General features: G+C 44.9%; 2 protein-coding genes across 13 annotated transcripts in view; one reads left to right on the top strand and one right to left on the bottom strand.

Moving 5' to 3' along the window:
* NCOA3 (nuclear receptor coactivator 3) overlaps positions 1 to 4,066 on the top strand; it is a 149,489-nt gene extending 145,423 nt beyond the window's left edge. For 5 of the 7 annotated variants that reach the window (XM_017877878.1, XM_017877873.1, XM_017877875.1 and 2 more), the window contains 4 exons: positions 743 to 1,022; positions 2,168 to 2,342; positions 2,686 to 2,827; positions 3,138 to 3,466. In XM_017877878.1, coding sequence (XP_017733367.1) covers positions 743 to 1,022; positions 2,168 to 2,342; positions 2,686 to 2,827; positions 3,138 to 3,149 — 609 coding nt within the window. In that variant the 3' untranslated portion in view covers positions 3,150 to 3,466. Of the gene's footprint in view, positions 1 to 742; positions 1,023 to 2,167; positions 2,343 to 2,685; positions 2,828 to 3,137 lie in introns of all 7 variants that reach the window. The other 2 variants (XM_017877871.1, XM_017877877.1) reach the window with 2 other exon arrangements.
* A 3,363-nt stretch (positions 4,067 to 7,429) lies between these two features.
* The window catches only part of SULF2 (sulfatase 2), a 134,998-nt gene continuing 127,174 nt past the window's right edge, over positions 7,430 to 15,253 (bottom strand). For 4 of the 6 annotated variants that reach the window (XM_017877882.1, XM_017877880.1, XM_017877881.1 and 1 more), the window contains exons 15-21: positions 14,247 to 14,306; positions 13,598 to 13,767; positions 13,214 to 13,356; positions 11,906 to 12,029; positions 9,712 to 9,745; positions 9,419 to 9,472; positions 7,430 to 8,406 (exon numbers count right to left, since the gene is read on the bottom strand). In XM_017877882.1, the coding sequence (XP_017733371.1) occupies positions 8,376 to 8,406; positions 9,419 to 9,472; positions 9,712 to 9,745; positions 11,906 to 12,029; positions 13,214 to 13,356; positions 13,598 to 13,767; positions 14,247 to 14,306 (616 nt within the window). In that variant the 3' untranslated portion in view covers positions 7,430 to 8,375. The remainder of the gene's footprint in view (positions 8,407 to 9,418; positions 9,473 to 9,711; positions 9,746 to 11,905; positions 12,030 to 13,213; positions 13,357 to 13,597; positions 13,768 to 14,246; positions 14,307 to 15,253) is intronic. The other 2 variants (XM_017877883.1, XM_017877884.1) reach the window with 1 other exon arrangement.

Raw genomic sequence — 15,253 nt, 5'->3', positions numbered from 1 at the left:
CCTCTTTTTTTTTTTTTTTTTTTTTTTTGAGGGAGCACCTGTTGCCCAGGCTGCGGTACAGGGGCCAGATTTCAGCTCACTGCAGCCTCAATTCCTTGGGTTTAACGGATTTTCCTGCCTCAGCCTCCCGAGTAGGTGGGATTGCAGGTGCTCACCACAATGGCTGGCTAGTTTTTGTATTTTTAGTGTAGACAGGGTTTCACCATTTTGGCCAGGCTGGTCTCGAACTCCTGACCTCAAGTGATCCCCCTGCCTTGGCCTCCCAAAGTGCTGGGATTACAGGCGTGAGCCACTGCACCAGGTCCAAAAGCTTTTATGTAAAGAATTGTATGTTTTGGCCGGTGCAGTGGCTCACACTTGTAATTTAAGCACTTTGGGAGCTGAGGCAGGTGGATCACCTGAGATTAGGAGTTTGAGACCAGCCTGCCTAACATGGTGAAGCACCACCTCTACTAAAAATACAAAAATTAGCTGGAGTGGTGGTGCATGCCTGTAATCCCAGCTACTTGGGAGGCTGAGGCAGGAGACTCGCTTAAACCTGGGAGGTGAAGGTTGCAGTGAGCCAAGATTGTGCCACTGCACTCCAGCCTGGGCAACAGAGTGAGACCCTGTTTAAAAAAAAAAAAAAAAAAGACCCTGGGTGTTTTCTGTCTTACACCTGGTGTATTGTGGGGGTACTATATGTATGCAACTGGCAGGTTCTTGCTATATATATGTAATTGCACTCTTTCTTGGGTATTAGCAGGGTTTTCTTAATGCTCAAATGGTCGCCCAACGCAGCAGAGAGCTGCTAAGTCATCACTTCCGACAACAGAGGGTGGCTATGATGATGCAGCAGCAGCAGCAGCAACAGCAACAACAGCAGCAGCAGCAGCAGCAGCAACAGCAGCAGCAGCAGCAGCAAACCCAGGCCTTCAGCCCACCTCCTAATGTGACTGCTTCCCCCAGCATGGATGGGCTTTTGGCGGGACCTGCAATGCCACAAGCTCCACCGCAGCAGTTTCCATATCAACCAAATTATGGTAAATCTGACAGTGTAAATGTGCCTTCTCCAAGTTAACATTACTAAGGACATAAGCTTCACTACATTTGTTGCACATGAAAGACAAAAAATACGATTCACTCCCTCTTCACAAGGAAAACAAAGTTAAATTATTGGAAAACAAAAATGCTGCAGCACACAGGTAATTGAGACAGGTGTATCCTGTCATAGTTGAGTATTTTTTCAGGTGTTTTTTTTTTTTTTCAGTCCCACTCATTAAGAGTCCCCAAACTCTTAATTTGGAAGAAACACTGCAAAGTTGTCCCCTTGCCCCTTCGTATATGTTCCAGTATAGTAGAATCTAATCTCTGAATGCTTGGTCGAGTCAGTGAGAGGAATGCACTTTGTGGACTTTTACGTTGATTTTCTGGGTGACTTGGATTATTATTTTTTTGAGATAGGGTCTTGCTCTGTCACCCAGGCTGGAGTGCAGTGGTGCGATCTTGGCTCACTGCAACCTCCGCCTCCCAGGTTCAAGTGATTCTCCTGCCTCATGCTCCCGAGTAGCTGGGACTACAGGTGTATCACACCACCCCTGGCTATTTTTTGTTTGAATTTTTAATAGAGACAGGGTTTCACCATGTTAGCCAGGATGGTCTCGATCTCCTGACCTCATGATCTGCCTGCCTCGGCCTCCCAAAGTGTTGGGATTACAGGCGTGAGCCACTGCGCCCGGCCCTGGATTTATTATTAATTACAGTGACGCAGATACCTCTTCAGTTCAGCTTTTGATGGGTTCCGGGAACATGGTGGGGATAAAGGTGACTACTAGGGAGCCCTGTCATCTGAGGATTGTAACTCCCCTGCCCTTTAAAGAGGGATGGAGTGATGTGAGTTCATACGGAGTCCGTTTTCTGCAGAAAGCCCACTGAAGCAACTGTGACCTTTCAGTGATCCAGATGGTGCTCCTTTCTGTAGTAAGCCTGTTACTCTAGTTGTCATCTTGGTGAGAATCTAGAATACCTGGGGGGCAGCATCTTATAGCACTCTGTATCTTATACTTATCACTTCCCTCCACCCGCCCCCGCTTTAAAAAAAAAAAAAACATAAAACTACTACAGAAATCTGATATTCTAAGGAGAAGGCATTTGGGCATTTTTATTTCTTCTGTTTTATTTTTGTAAGGAATGGGACAACAACCAGATCCAGCCTTTGGTCGAGTGTCTAGTCCTCCCAGTGCAATGATATCGTCAAGAATGGGTCCCTCCCAGAATCCCATGATGCAACACCCCCAGGCTGCATCCATCTATCAGTCCTCAGAAATGAAGGGCTGGCCATCAGGAAATTTGGCCAGGAACAGGTAAAGAACAGTGACTTCTAAAGTTAGTCACATCTTAGTCCCAGAAGTCCAAGAACTTCCTGTAATTTTCAGTCACGCCTTTTTGTATGGAGAGATTGAAAGGACTGGGTTCATATTAGAAGGTGTGTTATTTGGCTTGTCCATTTTGAGAGTTCTTCAAGCATGCACATTATCTATTAGGGTATCTAGTACAGAAAGCTGTGAAAAATGAATCACAGGCTGTCAGGGAGTTTTCTCTCTGACATTCCCAGCTTAAGTATAGCAATATTTGACACAATTGTAGTAGTTTACTGTGTCGCTAAAGTGACTTCCAGAGGTAATATTACCGTTTCTTTACTTACAGCTCCTTTTCCCAGCAGCAGTTTGCCCACCAGGGGAATCCTGCAGTGTATAGTATGGTGCACATGAATGGCAGCAGTGGTCACATGGGACAGATGAACATGAACCCCATGCCCATGTCTGGCATGCCTATGGGCCCTGATCAGGTATGAAATCGATTCCTTACCTTTTCAAAAGTTTTCTTGTTCTCTGGATAGAACTAAAGCGTCAGCTATAATCAGAATGTCCTAGGTATATTTTAACTTGAATGTATAACTTAAAATATAGTAATTGAAAAAACTTGGTTTGAAGGCATTGGGCCATTGGATACTTTGGTAAGCCAAGCTGCATTGTAAGATGGGATCTCAGGAATCTGAATCACTCAGCCAGAGCTGCACTGTAAGCCATGAATGTGGGCATGGGTTTTTTTTGTTGTGTAAAGCATGTGTTTTACTCAGTTTTTCTGGTTGCTAACAGAAATACTGCTGACATCTCTGCACCAGGACCTCTTAAGGAAACCACTGTACAAATGACACTGCACTAGGATTATTGGGGAGGAATCATTGTTCCAGGCATCTATCTTTGAAGAAAGGACCAGCTTTGAGCTCCGTCAAGGGTATTTTAAGTGATGTCATTTGAGCAGGACTGGATTTTAAGCCAAAGGGCAGTATCTACCTGTTTTTTTCCTCCCCTCCTGCTGTGTATCATGGCGTTCAAAACAGAAATATTTTTTGGCATTCCACCTCCTAGGGATATAATTCTGGAGATACGGCATGCTACTGATCATAAAACTTTTGTGTCACTTTTTTCTGCCTTGCTAGCCAAAGTCTCTTAAATACACATAGGTGGGCCAGAGAACATTGGACGAATCGAGAGAGATTAGAACATCTGGTTTCTCTAGTTGCAGTATTGGACAAAGAGCATAGTCCCAGCCCTCAGGTGTTTTTGTCACTACCAAGTAGTTCTGTGTTGACCCTCTGTCCAGTGGAATTGGTGATTCTGAATTGTCCTTTACTGATGGTGTTGAGTTGCTCTGTCCCTATTATTTGTCCTAGGTTTTCTCCTAATGAAGGTTTTCATTTGCCGTTCATGTCCTGTAATACTTCACCTCCAGGAACTGTCATGGATGTCCAAATGGCTTTACAGAAGGGAAATAAGATGACAGTATTTAATTGCAGCAGTAGCAAACTTTTCACATGCTAATGTGCAGCTGAGTGCACTTTATTTAAAAAGTAATGGATAAATGCAATATTCTTGAGGTCTTGAGGGAATAGTGAAACACATTCCTGGTTTTTGCCTACACTTACGTGTTGGACAAGAACTATGATTTTTTTTTAAAGTACTGGTGTCACCCTTTGCCTATATGGTAGAGCAATAATGCTTTTTGAAAATAAACTTCTGAAAACTCAAGGCCAGGTACTGCATTCTGAATCAGAATCTCGCAGTGTTTCTGTGAATAGACTTTTTTGTAAATACGACCTTTAAGATATTGTATTATGTAAAATATGTATATACCTTTTTTTGTAGGTCACAACAACTCATTTTTACAGAGTTTGTGAAGCTAAATATTTAACATTGTTGATTTCAGTAAGCTGTGTGTGGAGAGGCTACCAGTGGAAGAGACATCCCTTGACTTCCGTGGCCTGCGGGGGGTAGTGCTCCACAGCTTTTCCTTCCCCACCCCCCAGCCTTAGATGCCTCGCTCTTCAATCTCTTAATCTAAATGCTTTTTAAAGAGATTACTTGTTGGCCGGGCGCGGTGGCTCAAGCCTGTAATCCCAGCACTTTGGGAGGGCCGAGGCGGGCCGGTATCACGAGTAGGAGATCCGAGACCCGCTCCCTGGCTAACACGGTGAAACCCCGTCTCTACTAAAAATACAAAAACTAGCCGGGCGCGGTGGCGGCGCGCTGTAGTCGCAGCTACTCGGAGGCTGAGGCGGGAGAATGGGCGGGAACCCGGGAGGCGGAGCTTGCAGTTGAGCCTGGATCGCGCGCACTGCACTCCAGCCTGGGTGACACAGGGAGACTCGTTCAAAAAAAAAAAAAAAAAAAAGAGATTACTTGTTTAGGATGTAGGCTTTTAATTTTTTTAAAAATTCCTCTACCAGAAAAAGCACTTTGTTAATTTGGGGAAAAAATAGATAGGGGGAAATAAACTTAAAAAAAAATCAGGAATTTAAAAAAATCGAGCAATTTGATTGAAGAGAATCTTTTGGATTTTAAGCAGTTCGAAATAATAGCAATTCATGGGTTTTGTGTGTGTATGTTCAATTATGTTACCTTTTCATCCCCTTTAGGAGCGTTTTCAGATTTTGGTTGCTAAGACCCGAATCCCACATTGAGATCTCGAGTAGAATCCTTGGTGTGGTTTCTGGTGTCTGCTCAGCTGTCCCCTCATGATACTAATGTGATGCTTTCATTATGTCCCTGTGGATAGAATAGTGTCACTGTTACTTCTTAAGGAACTCAGTACCCAGCACAGCCAGTTTGACTGTGATTCAGAGCCACAGTCTAACTGAGCACCTTTGAAACCCCTCCCTCTTTTGCCCCCTGCCACTTTCTGCTGTTGCCTCTCTTTGACACCTGTTTCAGTCAGTTGGGAGGAAGGGAAACATGAAGTTTAATTCCCTTTATCTGGGTTACTTCATTTGGTTCAGATAGTTGAAGGAATTGGGTTTCTGAATGTCTGTGAATTTCAGAGGTCTCTGCTAGCCTTGGTGTCATTTTCTAGCAATAACTGAGAGCCAGTTAATTTTAAGAATTTCACACATTTAGTCTTTCTAGATGTCTCTGAAGGTAAGATCATTTAATATCTTTGATATGCTTACAAGTGAATCCTGATTATTTCCAGATCCACCACTAGAGTGGATCTTATTTTCAAAGCAGTATAGACAATTATGAGTTTGCCCTCTTCCCCCCACCAACTTCAAAATATATCTTAAGATTGTAAATCTGAAAACTTCCATTGTAGTGGCCTGTGCTTTTCAGATCGTCTACTCTCCTGTTTGGAGACAGAGGCACAACCAAGTCAGTCTGTCTCTGTGTTTTTCAGCTCAATTGTGTCTGAACCTTCAAGTGATGTGTGTGGGGAGAAACAGAATGGTGCTCTTACCTTTCTTGACTTTAAAAAATTATTTAAAAAAATAATAAATTTTTTTGCAATCCTTTCCTCAGACCTGGCTGCAGGCTAACTGGAAGGCAGCACTCCCTTTTTTATATGGTAGAAAAATGAAGTTTATTATAAGTTTTTATATTTTCTACTTGTTCATTTGGTGCAAACTCAAGATTTTGATTTTCTTTTAATAGGTGCAGTCTTTGAGATAATTTGTTTTTACCTGTATTGCCCTTTATCTTTTTAAGATAATTCTTTGTACTCCTGCTGTCTACCTCTCCTCACACCCCAGCACCCCCTATTTTTTCAGACCTTGGTATCTGTTGGGTGAACAGTATAATCTTTTCATCTGCTTTTAGAATGTGGGATATTTCCAGTACCTACTTTTTTTTTTTTTTTGCTGAATCCAAAGATATATAAATAAAAAATATATATTTTATAAAGATTAGAATGATATAAAGGAGATACATGTTTCTTCCTTTAAAAAAATAAATGGAAGTTACTTTGTTAATGTTCATATTATGATGCCACTTTTCTAAACTGCATCTGGATTGAAAGGTGTAAATATCAATAACAGTGCTACTTAGTTATCAGTATTTAATATCTGAGGTGAGTTGGGGGTATCTATATTGGGGTAGGGTATTACAGAAGATAATTGGCTTGATGTCCTAGAAGTTCTTTGATCCAGAGGTAGGTGCAGCTGAAAGTAAACAGAATGGATTGCCAGTTACATGTATGCCTGTTTTTATTTGCAGAAGCTGTGAGTTTTGTTCACAATTAGGTTCATAGGAGCAAAACCTCAAGGATTGATTTAATCAGAGGAACAAGAATTGTTTTCAACTCCAAGGGCACACTGTTAATAACCGAGCAGGTGTTTTCTCTCTTCCTTTCTAATATATGGAATTTTGAAGAATGAAATATGAGAGCAATATTTAAATTCTCAGGAATTGACTTACACTCTTGAGAATGAATTCAGTTTCAATCAAGTTTACATTGTGTTGCTTTAAAAAAAAAAAGAAATTATTCTTTATCCTGCAAAGAATCGAAACCACATGAAATGACTTATGGGGGATGGTGAGCTGTGACTGCTTTGCTGACCATTTTGGATGTCATTGTAAATAAAGGTTTCTATTTAAAATTGGAGCCTGAAGAGTTTTGTTTTGTTTTGTTTTTTAATCCCTGTTGGATTAAGGGTAAAGAAGATTAAGGAAGTCTATTTCAAATAATGGTAACAGTTTCTGAAGTTAAAAAACGCCACTAGGGAGTTGCTAGGGAGCCTTGGCCTGTTGGGGGCATTGAAACAAATGTGGGTGCTTTAGGGATTATCTCTGTCATCTGTTAAATGAGAAATGGGTTGGATTGGTGATAGCCGAAATCTGTCAACTACTTGTATCAGGTTAGATTACCTGATATACAAAGAAGGGTTGGCCAAGGTGAATTTCTTTGCAATTGACTAATACTTTTAAAAAATGAAGTAGCCAAGCTGGTATACTATGAGACTTACCTGTAGTCCCTTGAAGTATGGTAGACTTTAGTCATTCTACAACCATCTACTCCCCTTTTAAGAAAATCTTCTAAACCCAAAGGCATTTTCTTCCAAAAAGATGTTGACTGGTAGTATCTTGAATACTTTAAAAAAACAGACACACCAAAAAACTCCCAAGAAATGGCCTTTTACAAAATGTCAAAGGTTTCTTCATACCAACTGCTGGTCATTGGCTGGGGTTTTGAACACTGTATGACAATACTTATACTACAAAATTGTTTTTACAAATACAGTTTCATCAAAACTTGGGACATACATCAACTACTTTTCAGTACCTTAAAAAAAAAAAAACATCAGTTCTGGGACATAACAAAGAAATACTAGGAGAAACGGTATCTGGACAGGAACAGAAATGTCCACAACTGCGAAGGATTTTCTTTTACACTGGCCACAGAGCGTTTATTGACACTACCACTCCTGAAAATTGGGATTTCTTATTAGGTTCCCCTAAAAGTTCCCATGTTGGTTACATGTAAATAGTCACATATATACAGTGAAGACAGTTTCTTCAGAGGCAACCAGGGTTTATAGTGCTAGGTAAATGTCATCTCTTTTGTGCTACTGACTCATTGTCAAACTCTCTGCACTGTTTTCAGCGTCTCCACGTTGCCTCTGTCCTGCTTCTTAGTTCCTTCTTTGTGACCGAAAGAATAAGAGGATTTAGAACAGGACTGCTTTTCCCCTATGATTTAAAAATTCCAATGACTTTTGCCCTTGGGGGAAATTTCCAAGGAAATCTCACTCTCTTCGTTTTCCTTTGTGAGCTTCTGGGGAGGGTTAGTGGTGACTTTTTGATACGGAAAAAAAATGCATTTTGTGCAGCTGGTGAGGTATAATCCAAAGCAAAAGCAGGGGCAAAAATGGACTTCTTGAAGTTCTCTCTGCTCCTGCTGGTTATCCTCCAGAATCTGCCATGTTGACTGAGAGTGAGTGCTTGCTTTCTCAGGCCTCCTGGCCAGTAGCATAGGTCTGCTGGAAATCACCCACATGGTTTTTTGTTGCCTGTGCAGTCAGGTGATGCCTCTATATGTTTTTGAAGGTCCACCTCTGTTGTTTCTTAACCTTCCCAGCCTTCCCACAGTTGTCCCCTGAAGAACGAAACAAACTCATCTTAGCATTTAGCTATCACGGTCTTTATCATGACTTCCTAATCAGTCCTATAGCTGAGGAAGCTTTGCTTCAAGGCTGCTGAGAATGACTATTTCTAGGTTACTTAGAAAGGGATTGCTACCACCTAGTCACCTCAATTTTTAGTTGTTTACTTATACACTCAATGCCTGGCAAGGATGGCATTTAAGGATCTGGATAGAATAGTGGCTAAGGAGATTGTGATATGCAAAGATTCTGTACCTTAATTCTCGAAGCACCAAAGAAAGGCTTAGGTGGCCTGTTACTAATGTCCTATTAAAGCCACACAGGTTTATATGCATATAAAGGAATAAATGAGTAGACCAGAGGTTGCAAATGGCAGCTCACCAAGGAGGGTAGTTTGCCCACATGGTTAATTTAATGTCAAATGAGATGATAATGATAAAGAATTCTCACATATACCTGCATTTTTGGATTTAGTCAGTGAATTAGAAAATCTGGCAAACCTCAGCCCATTCCTGCGGGGAGCAAACTGGCCTGCTCCCTTTAGAATAGAGGTGAACTTTCCAGGTTGCCAGTCTCAGCCCCTGCCAGCCTCCAATGGCACTGGAGTGAGAGTCTGTAGCTGTAGCATGGGCTTTTTGGAAACCATTTAATGAGGCCATCCTACTGCTGATGTTGTATACCAGTTAGCACTTTTGCAGCCACAGCCTTCAAGATGCCTGGCAGTTTGTAGTATTTAAATGCTTCTCAACCTCTAAGTAATAGCTCAAGTTTACCAAGCAGAGATTATAGCGAGAACAGCAGGTACTGGACAAGGCATTAATGTAAAACATGAAATGGATTCAAGTGTTTTCTTAGGGAAAGATGTGCATTAGTACTTCCCCGCCACCCTCATTATGAGAACAAATGAAGGGTGGTATGTAAGACATGGCATGCAAATAGAATAGCATTGGCAAAATGAAGCAGTCAGAACCAGATCTCTATTTGTAAGCTGGTTCCTCAACTCACAGTGATTTGGAAGAAGGTCTCTTCATTTCTGGCCACTTTCGACGCTGAAACTGCCTAAGTTTTCAAGTGTCAAAAGGAGAATGAATGTTAACCATCACCAAGAAAGAAAAAGTCCCCAAAGAACTATACAAAGAAGGTCTCCTAGGTGACAGCTATCTTTGGTGGGTGATCCTGGTCTCGGGCAGACCAGAGGAAGGGCAGTGTCTCAACAGGTGCAGACTCACAGAGATGAGACTGAAGGATGGGCCAAGATAGGAGAACTTTGTTTCGGCTTTAATAATAAAACGAAATACCTGTATTGCTCATAGCTTCCTCCATCTTTAAGTCCTAAATGAAGGAGAAATAATAAAACAAAACAGGAGCAGATAGTTTAGGCAAAGCAACCCCAACACACCAGAAAACCATCTTATGCTTTTTTGTCACAATCCCATGATGCTGATAGTGTTCCCTATTCAAGAGTAGACGGAATTATGAGGGGAACCTGCCCTAAGTCTCCTAGGCTTAGTCTCCTAAGCCTTGTAGATTGCCTAAAATCCAGAGTCACCACGATCAGTTTCAGGACCCTGATGGGTTCATTCAGCGCTGACCTCAGTCATGGTGAGGGAGGTAGACGCGGACCTGAACATCTGTGCTCCAGAGGACAGAAAGCCAAGAGCCCTGACCAAGTGCAGGAGGGAGTAATAGCCTCAAGTTTACCAAGCACAGATTATAGCGAGAACAGCAGTGTACCGGACAAGGCATTAATGTAAAACACGAAATGGATTCAAGTGTTTTCTTAGGGAAAGATGTGCATTGGTACTTCCCCGCCAGCCTCATTATGAGAACAAATGAAGGGTGGTGTGGGCTCTGGGGAAGTTTTCCTGAGGACGTGGCAGGATCGAGTGCGTGGGCTCTGAGGTCAGCCCACCTTGTTCACTTTACTCCTCCATAGAATGAGGATAAGAAGATTCACCTCAAAAGCTTATCAGCTAACACATGTAAAACGCTCAGCACACAGCCTGGCACACAGTGACTAATACGTCATTGCACTTTGATCACAAGAGTAGCAGCGCTTGAGTGGCAGAGGTTAGGAAGCCACTAGTGAAAATTCCGATCATTATCAGGCTCCTCACCAGGAAGTATTAGTGCAACATCTTCTATAAACACAGTAGCTCTCCCCTCTTCATAACTAGAGCTGACTGTGGCATCTGAATTCTTCCTCCTAAGCTGTGTAGCCATGTTCCTGACATGAACTCCAGGCGTCCTCCTAGACACAGTCCCTTCCCCAAGGGACTTCAAATACCAAAGGTTTTAGGCCACTCTCTTTCACTAGTAAGTGAACTTCATTTTTCTTTTTTTTTACTTTTATTTTTAGAGATGGGGCGACAGCTCTGTCTCCCAGGCTGGAGTGCAGTGGCGCTATCATAGCTCACTGTAACCTTGACCGCCTGGGCTCAAGTATCCTCCCACCTCAGCCTCCCAAAGCCCTGGAATCATAGGCATGAGCCACCATGCCTGGTCAGCTTTTTTCATCTTAAAATTTCTATCTAGTTGGCATTCTAAATTTAAAACTGCAGATTTTGTCCTGTCCCAAACAAAACTCAGGATTTACGTGGGACTCCTAATCCTGCACCTCCCATCATCATATTCTACTAGGGGCTTCACCACCTGAATTTGAAATCCATCATCTTCACTGCTCCCACCTCTAGTCCAAGCCACCATCATTTCTCCCTGGTTAACTGTGCCATCTTCGCTGTTTGCTCCCATAAAGTCCCATTCTCCACCTAGCAATGTCAGTGCCCAGGTTAAAACCCTCCACTGGCTTCCTGATACACCTCAAATGAAATCTAAACTCTACCATGGCCTCTCACAGGGTAGCCTGATGCCCTCCTGCCACTCTCCACTGGCCTCAGTTGTGCTGGCTGTACCACCTAAGCTGCTTTCTGCTCCTCACACTTCAAGTTTCCTGGAACGCCAGCCCTCCATGTTTTCTCAGTGGTCGATTGTGTCCTACTCTTCAGGACTCAGTTCAGAGGTCTGACCCTGGTTTTATGAAGTGGTGCCTTTCCCCAGTCACATTGGATTCTACCATCCAGTTTTACTCTTTCCATACAAGCAAGAGGCCTCCCGCTGTGGACTGCTCTTAGGACAACACCGGCTCCACACAAGTCAGCCAGGATGGGGTCATCTTTAGTCAACATGGTTTCAGGTCTAAGTTCTCAGGAAATGTTTGTTGAATGCATGAGTGAACAAAAGGGAGGAAATGAAATGAGAGGGAATTCCATGTGTTTCCTGGACAGCTGATGCAGGTGTTCCTCTCTCAGGAAGCACAGCTTGTCAAAGGTCATCTGCCTGCTATGGACAGGGGCTCCCATGACTCGTCCGGAACTGCATCACCTCCCAAAGCCTGGTTATTTCGGGCTCATTCTTGGGGTAGACACCACCTCCTGAGTCCCTTCCTTTGGTTACCCTGCTCTCCAAAGGCCCCATGTTGGGGTGCCTACTCACCCAGGTCCATGTTTCGAGTCCGGGGGTTACACTGCTTGTAACCCTTGCAGCTCCTCAGCTCCATGAGCTGTACATGTAGCTGGTTGAGGACATCCCTGTCCAGTGTGTTCACTGCATTCATCAGCTAGTTGCAAAAAGGGTAGTCTGTCAACAAGGTAAGCACAGGGACTCTCCCCGTGCCCTTCTTCTACCAACCAGGGGACACATTTCAGGCAGGTAGCAGGTGGAAGGTGCTAGGGGCTGGTGACCTGCTTACTCCAACTTCTGCAAGAGCCAGCATTTGGAAGAGTTAGGTGACGTTTTGGCTTCGAGTCCCACCAGGTTCTCTCTTAATGAGAATGAAAACTCAGGAGAATAAAAACCATGTCTGTGTATTTAATGTTGGAATTCTGCAGCCACTAGTCAGGAAACTTCCCAAGCTCGGAAAGAAAGCCTTCCAAGTCTCGGTTTTATCAGCAGCCTTCATTCAGATTTGCAATCCTCCTGATTGCAAAGCAGCCATTTGATGAAAGGATGGGTGGGTGACCCGGGTTCTTGTGCAGTCTGGTAGCTACCGGTGACGGACTTAACCTACCCCTTTGGTAAAGTATGAGGGTGAACCTATCTAAGGAGAAGGACTGGACACCTATATAGTAATTAAAGCATTTGTGCTGCTGACATTTAAACATCAGATATCATTTAAAAAATTATTTCAGGCTTTTCTTGAAAGGTCAAAGCCTGGGCAATACCAAGGCCACAGGACAGGAAAGCTCTAGTGCTGGAGCTCAGCAGTGACTGTCCCTGTACAAGTCATGTACGTGTACATGTTCCGATGACCAGACATGTCACTGCTCCTTCTGGTCTTGTGTGGTCCTGAGGCCACTTCAGTCGTGTGTGTGTTTAGATGGCTTACTGTACGGAAGCACTTAGCAGAGTGCTTGGTGCAGTGTGTTACTGTTACATTAGCCGCGTGGTCCGTGCAGGCCCTGCAGTGGGTAATATCTGGCTTGATCCTACAGCTTGACAGTTTTAGGAGTCTTCACAAGTTCCAGCAAAGCCTGGTTGAATGCTGCATGTTAAGTTAGAGGGAAGAAGCCACATATATTACACACGCAGGGTGATGGAGGCAAAACGCAGGGTGATGGAGGCAAAAAAGGCTGATTGAACACGGAATCCCCCAATCTCAGCGGCTTCACAACTTACTCCCAGTGGCTCAGGGACTCAGTGGGACTTGGATAATTTGTCATGACTTCCCTGAGGTTGGGGGGGCCTACCTGGCAGCACTGGGGTACCCCATGCCCCCATCTCTCCAGCTCGGGTTGTCTGTACCTGGTAGGGGTCTGTGTTGAGATCAAAGTACTCTAGGAAGCCAGTTGCAAATTCACAGAAGAGGAAATTGTGAGTCTCGTTGATGGTCCTCATGCACCAGTACGTGTTATTGTTGGCGCTGGTGCAGGCACAGAAAGGCCCCACTGGCAAGGAAGAGAGAGCATGTCCTGAGTGCCTGCGGGAGGAAGCCCCATCTGCCAACAGTGATTCCTGTCACGGACAGCCCCCGAAACCAGTTCATCGAATGCCAAGAGGCTGTCCCAAGCACTGTGGACCCCTGGTGTCGGGGACCCCCTTTCTGAGAGAGGTCTGAGTCACTTAAGTGGAGAAGTTTCTTGGCCCCCCGGGCCCCAGCCTGTCCACCTCTGCCCTGGGCTTGCTCACGTGTCCAGAAAGGCGCCGTCTGCCAGTGCTGGTTGTCGTGGGTGAAGCACGTGAGGCCTGGCATGCTGCACGTGTCGTTGTTCTGCAGGCGCTTGAGCAGCTTGCGGAGTTTCTTCTTGCGCTTCTGCTCCCGCAACAGCCACACCTTGTCCTTCTCTTGCAGACCCTTCCTATGGGCGCAGAGGGCCACACACGCCTTGGGCCTCTGAGGGATCACTGACCCTGTGTCTCTGCTCTTCCTGTCCACCTAGGGGCTGGGCTGAGGCTTCTCCAACAGCCATGGGCATAGCAATTCAGGGTCCCAAGTCTCAGTGCTGATCCAAGGCAGAGCCGGGACCAGAACCTGGATCTTCTGTCATTCTACTTTAACTCCCAAGAGGGCACAGAGCTGGGGACAGAACCAGGCAGCTACTGGGACTCCTGTTGGCATCCCTTTCCCCTCCTTCCTGTGTCCTGCCCTGCTTGGTGGAGTTGCGGCAACCCCATTTACAGTGTTGATTGGGAAATAAGGCCTCTTCGAGGGCCACCGCGGACTTCCCAGGGAAGGGCCTGGACTTCTTTCCTTTTCTTCTGTATTTTAGCTTAAGGGAGGGCCACCTCCTCATGCAGGCCTCTGCATCTCTTCCCCAGGACCTTAAGCTGCCCTTACCTGAAAGGATGCAGACTGGAGCCTTTGTGCTTGAGGCGGCCTTTGTGCTGGGTGTGGTAGCTGTAACAGACCCCCCCAGCCCCAGGCTTCAGGAGTGGCTCAGAGGGCTCCGCTGGCAGGTGCAAACTGTGGTTTCTGGGACTCCCGTGTGTTGCTGCTGCCCCACCCCCCTGTTCCTCCTTCTGGAATGGTGGTGGGGAGGGTATAACCCTATCCCCAGGGCAGCAGGTACCTGCCTGGGTGGCTTCATTCTCCAGGCATGAGCCAGGACTCTTCCTGGGATTTTGCTAGACTTTAGAAGGTTGGGTTAGTTGTAATTTAGCCACGACTAGAAACTGGGCCTGGCTTTAGGTGCGTCAGCCTCAGCATCCTTTTTCCTTTCCTTTTGTGATGGTTAATTGTACACGTCAAAGCCTCAGCATCTTGAGGTTGGTTCCCTCACTGCCCTGCCTACTCACACTTGGTCGGGGTCAACACAGGGAAGCCTGTGTTTTGCAAGACTTTCTGGAAAGACAGCAGGGCTTCTACAGCTGTGCTGTCCAGTACGGGAGCCACTGGCCACAGGTGGCTACTTCAGTTTGAATTAAGCAAAATAAAAAATTCGGCTCCTTAGTGACACCAGCCACAACTTCAAGTGTGCACCAGCCACGCGTGGCATAGTGCAGACATAGCCCGTTTCCATCAGCACAGAATGTTCTACTGGATACAGCTGTTCTAGAGTTCAGTCCTTTGGGCCAGGGGATCCCTGAGCCGGGAACATGGACCTCAAACCACGTGGGGGATTTCTGAAAGGGCAATCGGCAGAGGCACTTTTCCGGCCTGGAGCCGGCTCTGCACAGCCAGCACGGGTCTCTTGCCAGCAGTACTGGAATCTGGGTGCCAGCCTGGCTGAGGAACGGTTCCGTGTGCCACATTGGCTGACAGCAGGGATGTAAATTATGGATTTTTTTTTTTTTATGCCATGAGGGGAGAAGATTAAAAAAGATTAAAAAAAAAAAAAAAAAAAA

Source organism: Rhinopithecus bieti, unplaced genomic scaffold, assembly GCF_001698545.2.
Source record: "Rhinopithecus bieti isolate Rb0 unplaced genomic scaffold, ASM169854v2 scaffold_10347, whole genome shotgun sequence".
NCBI classification, from domain to species: Eukaryota; Metazoa; Chordata; class Mammalia; order Primates; family Cercopithecidae; genus Rhinopithecus; species Rhinopithecus bieti.
Note: the sequence above shows the minus strand (reverse complement) of the source record. Positions and strands in the feature narration are given on the sequence as shown.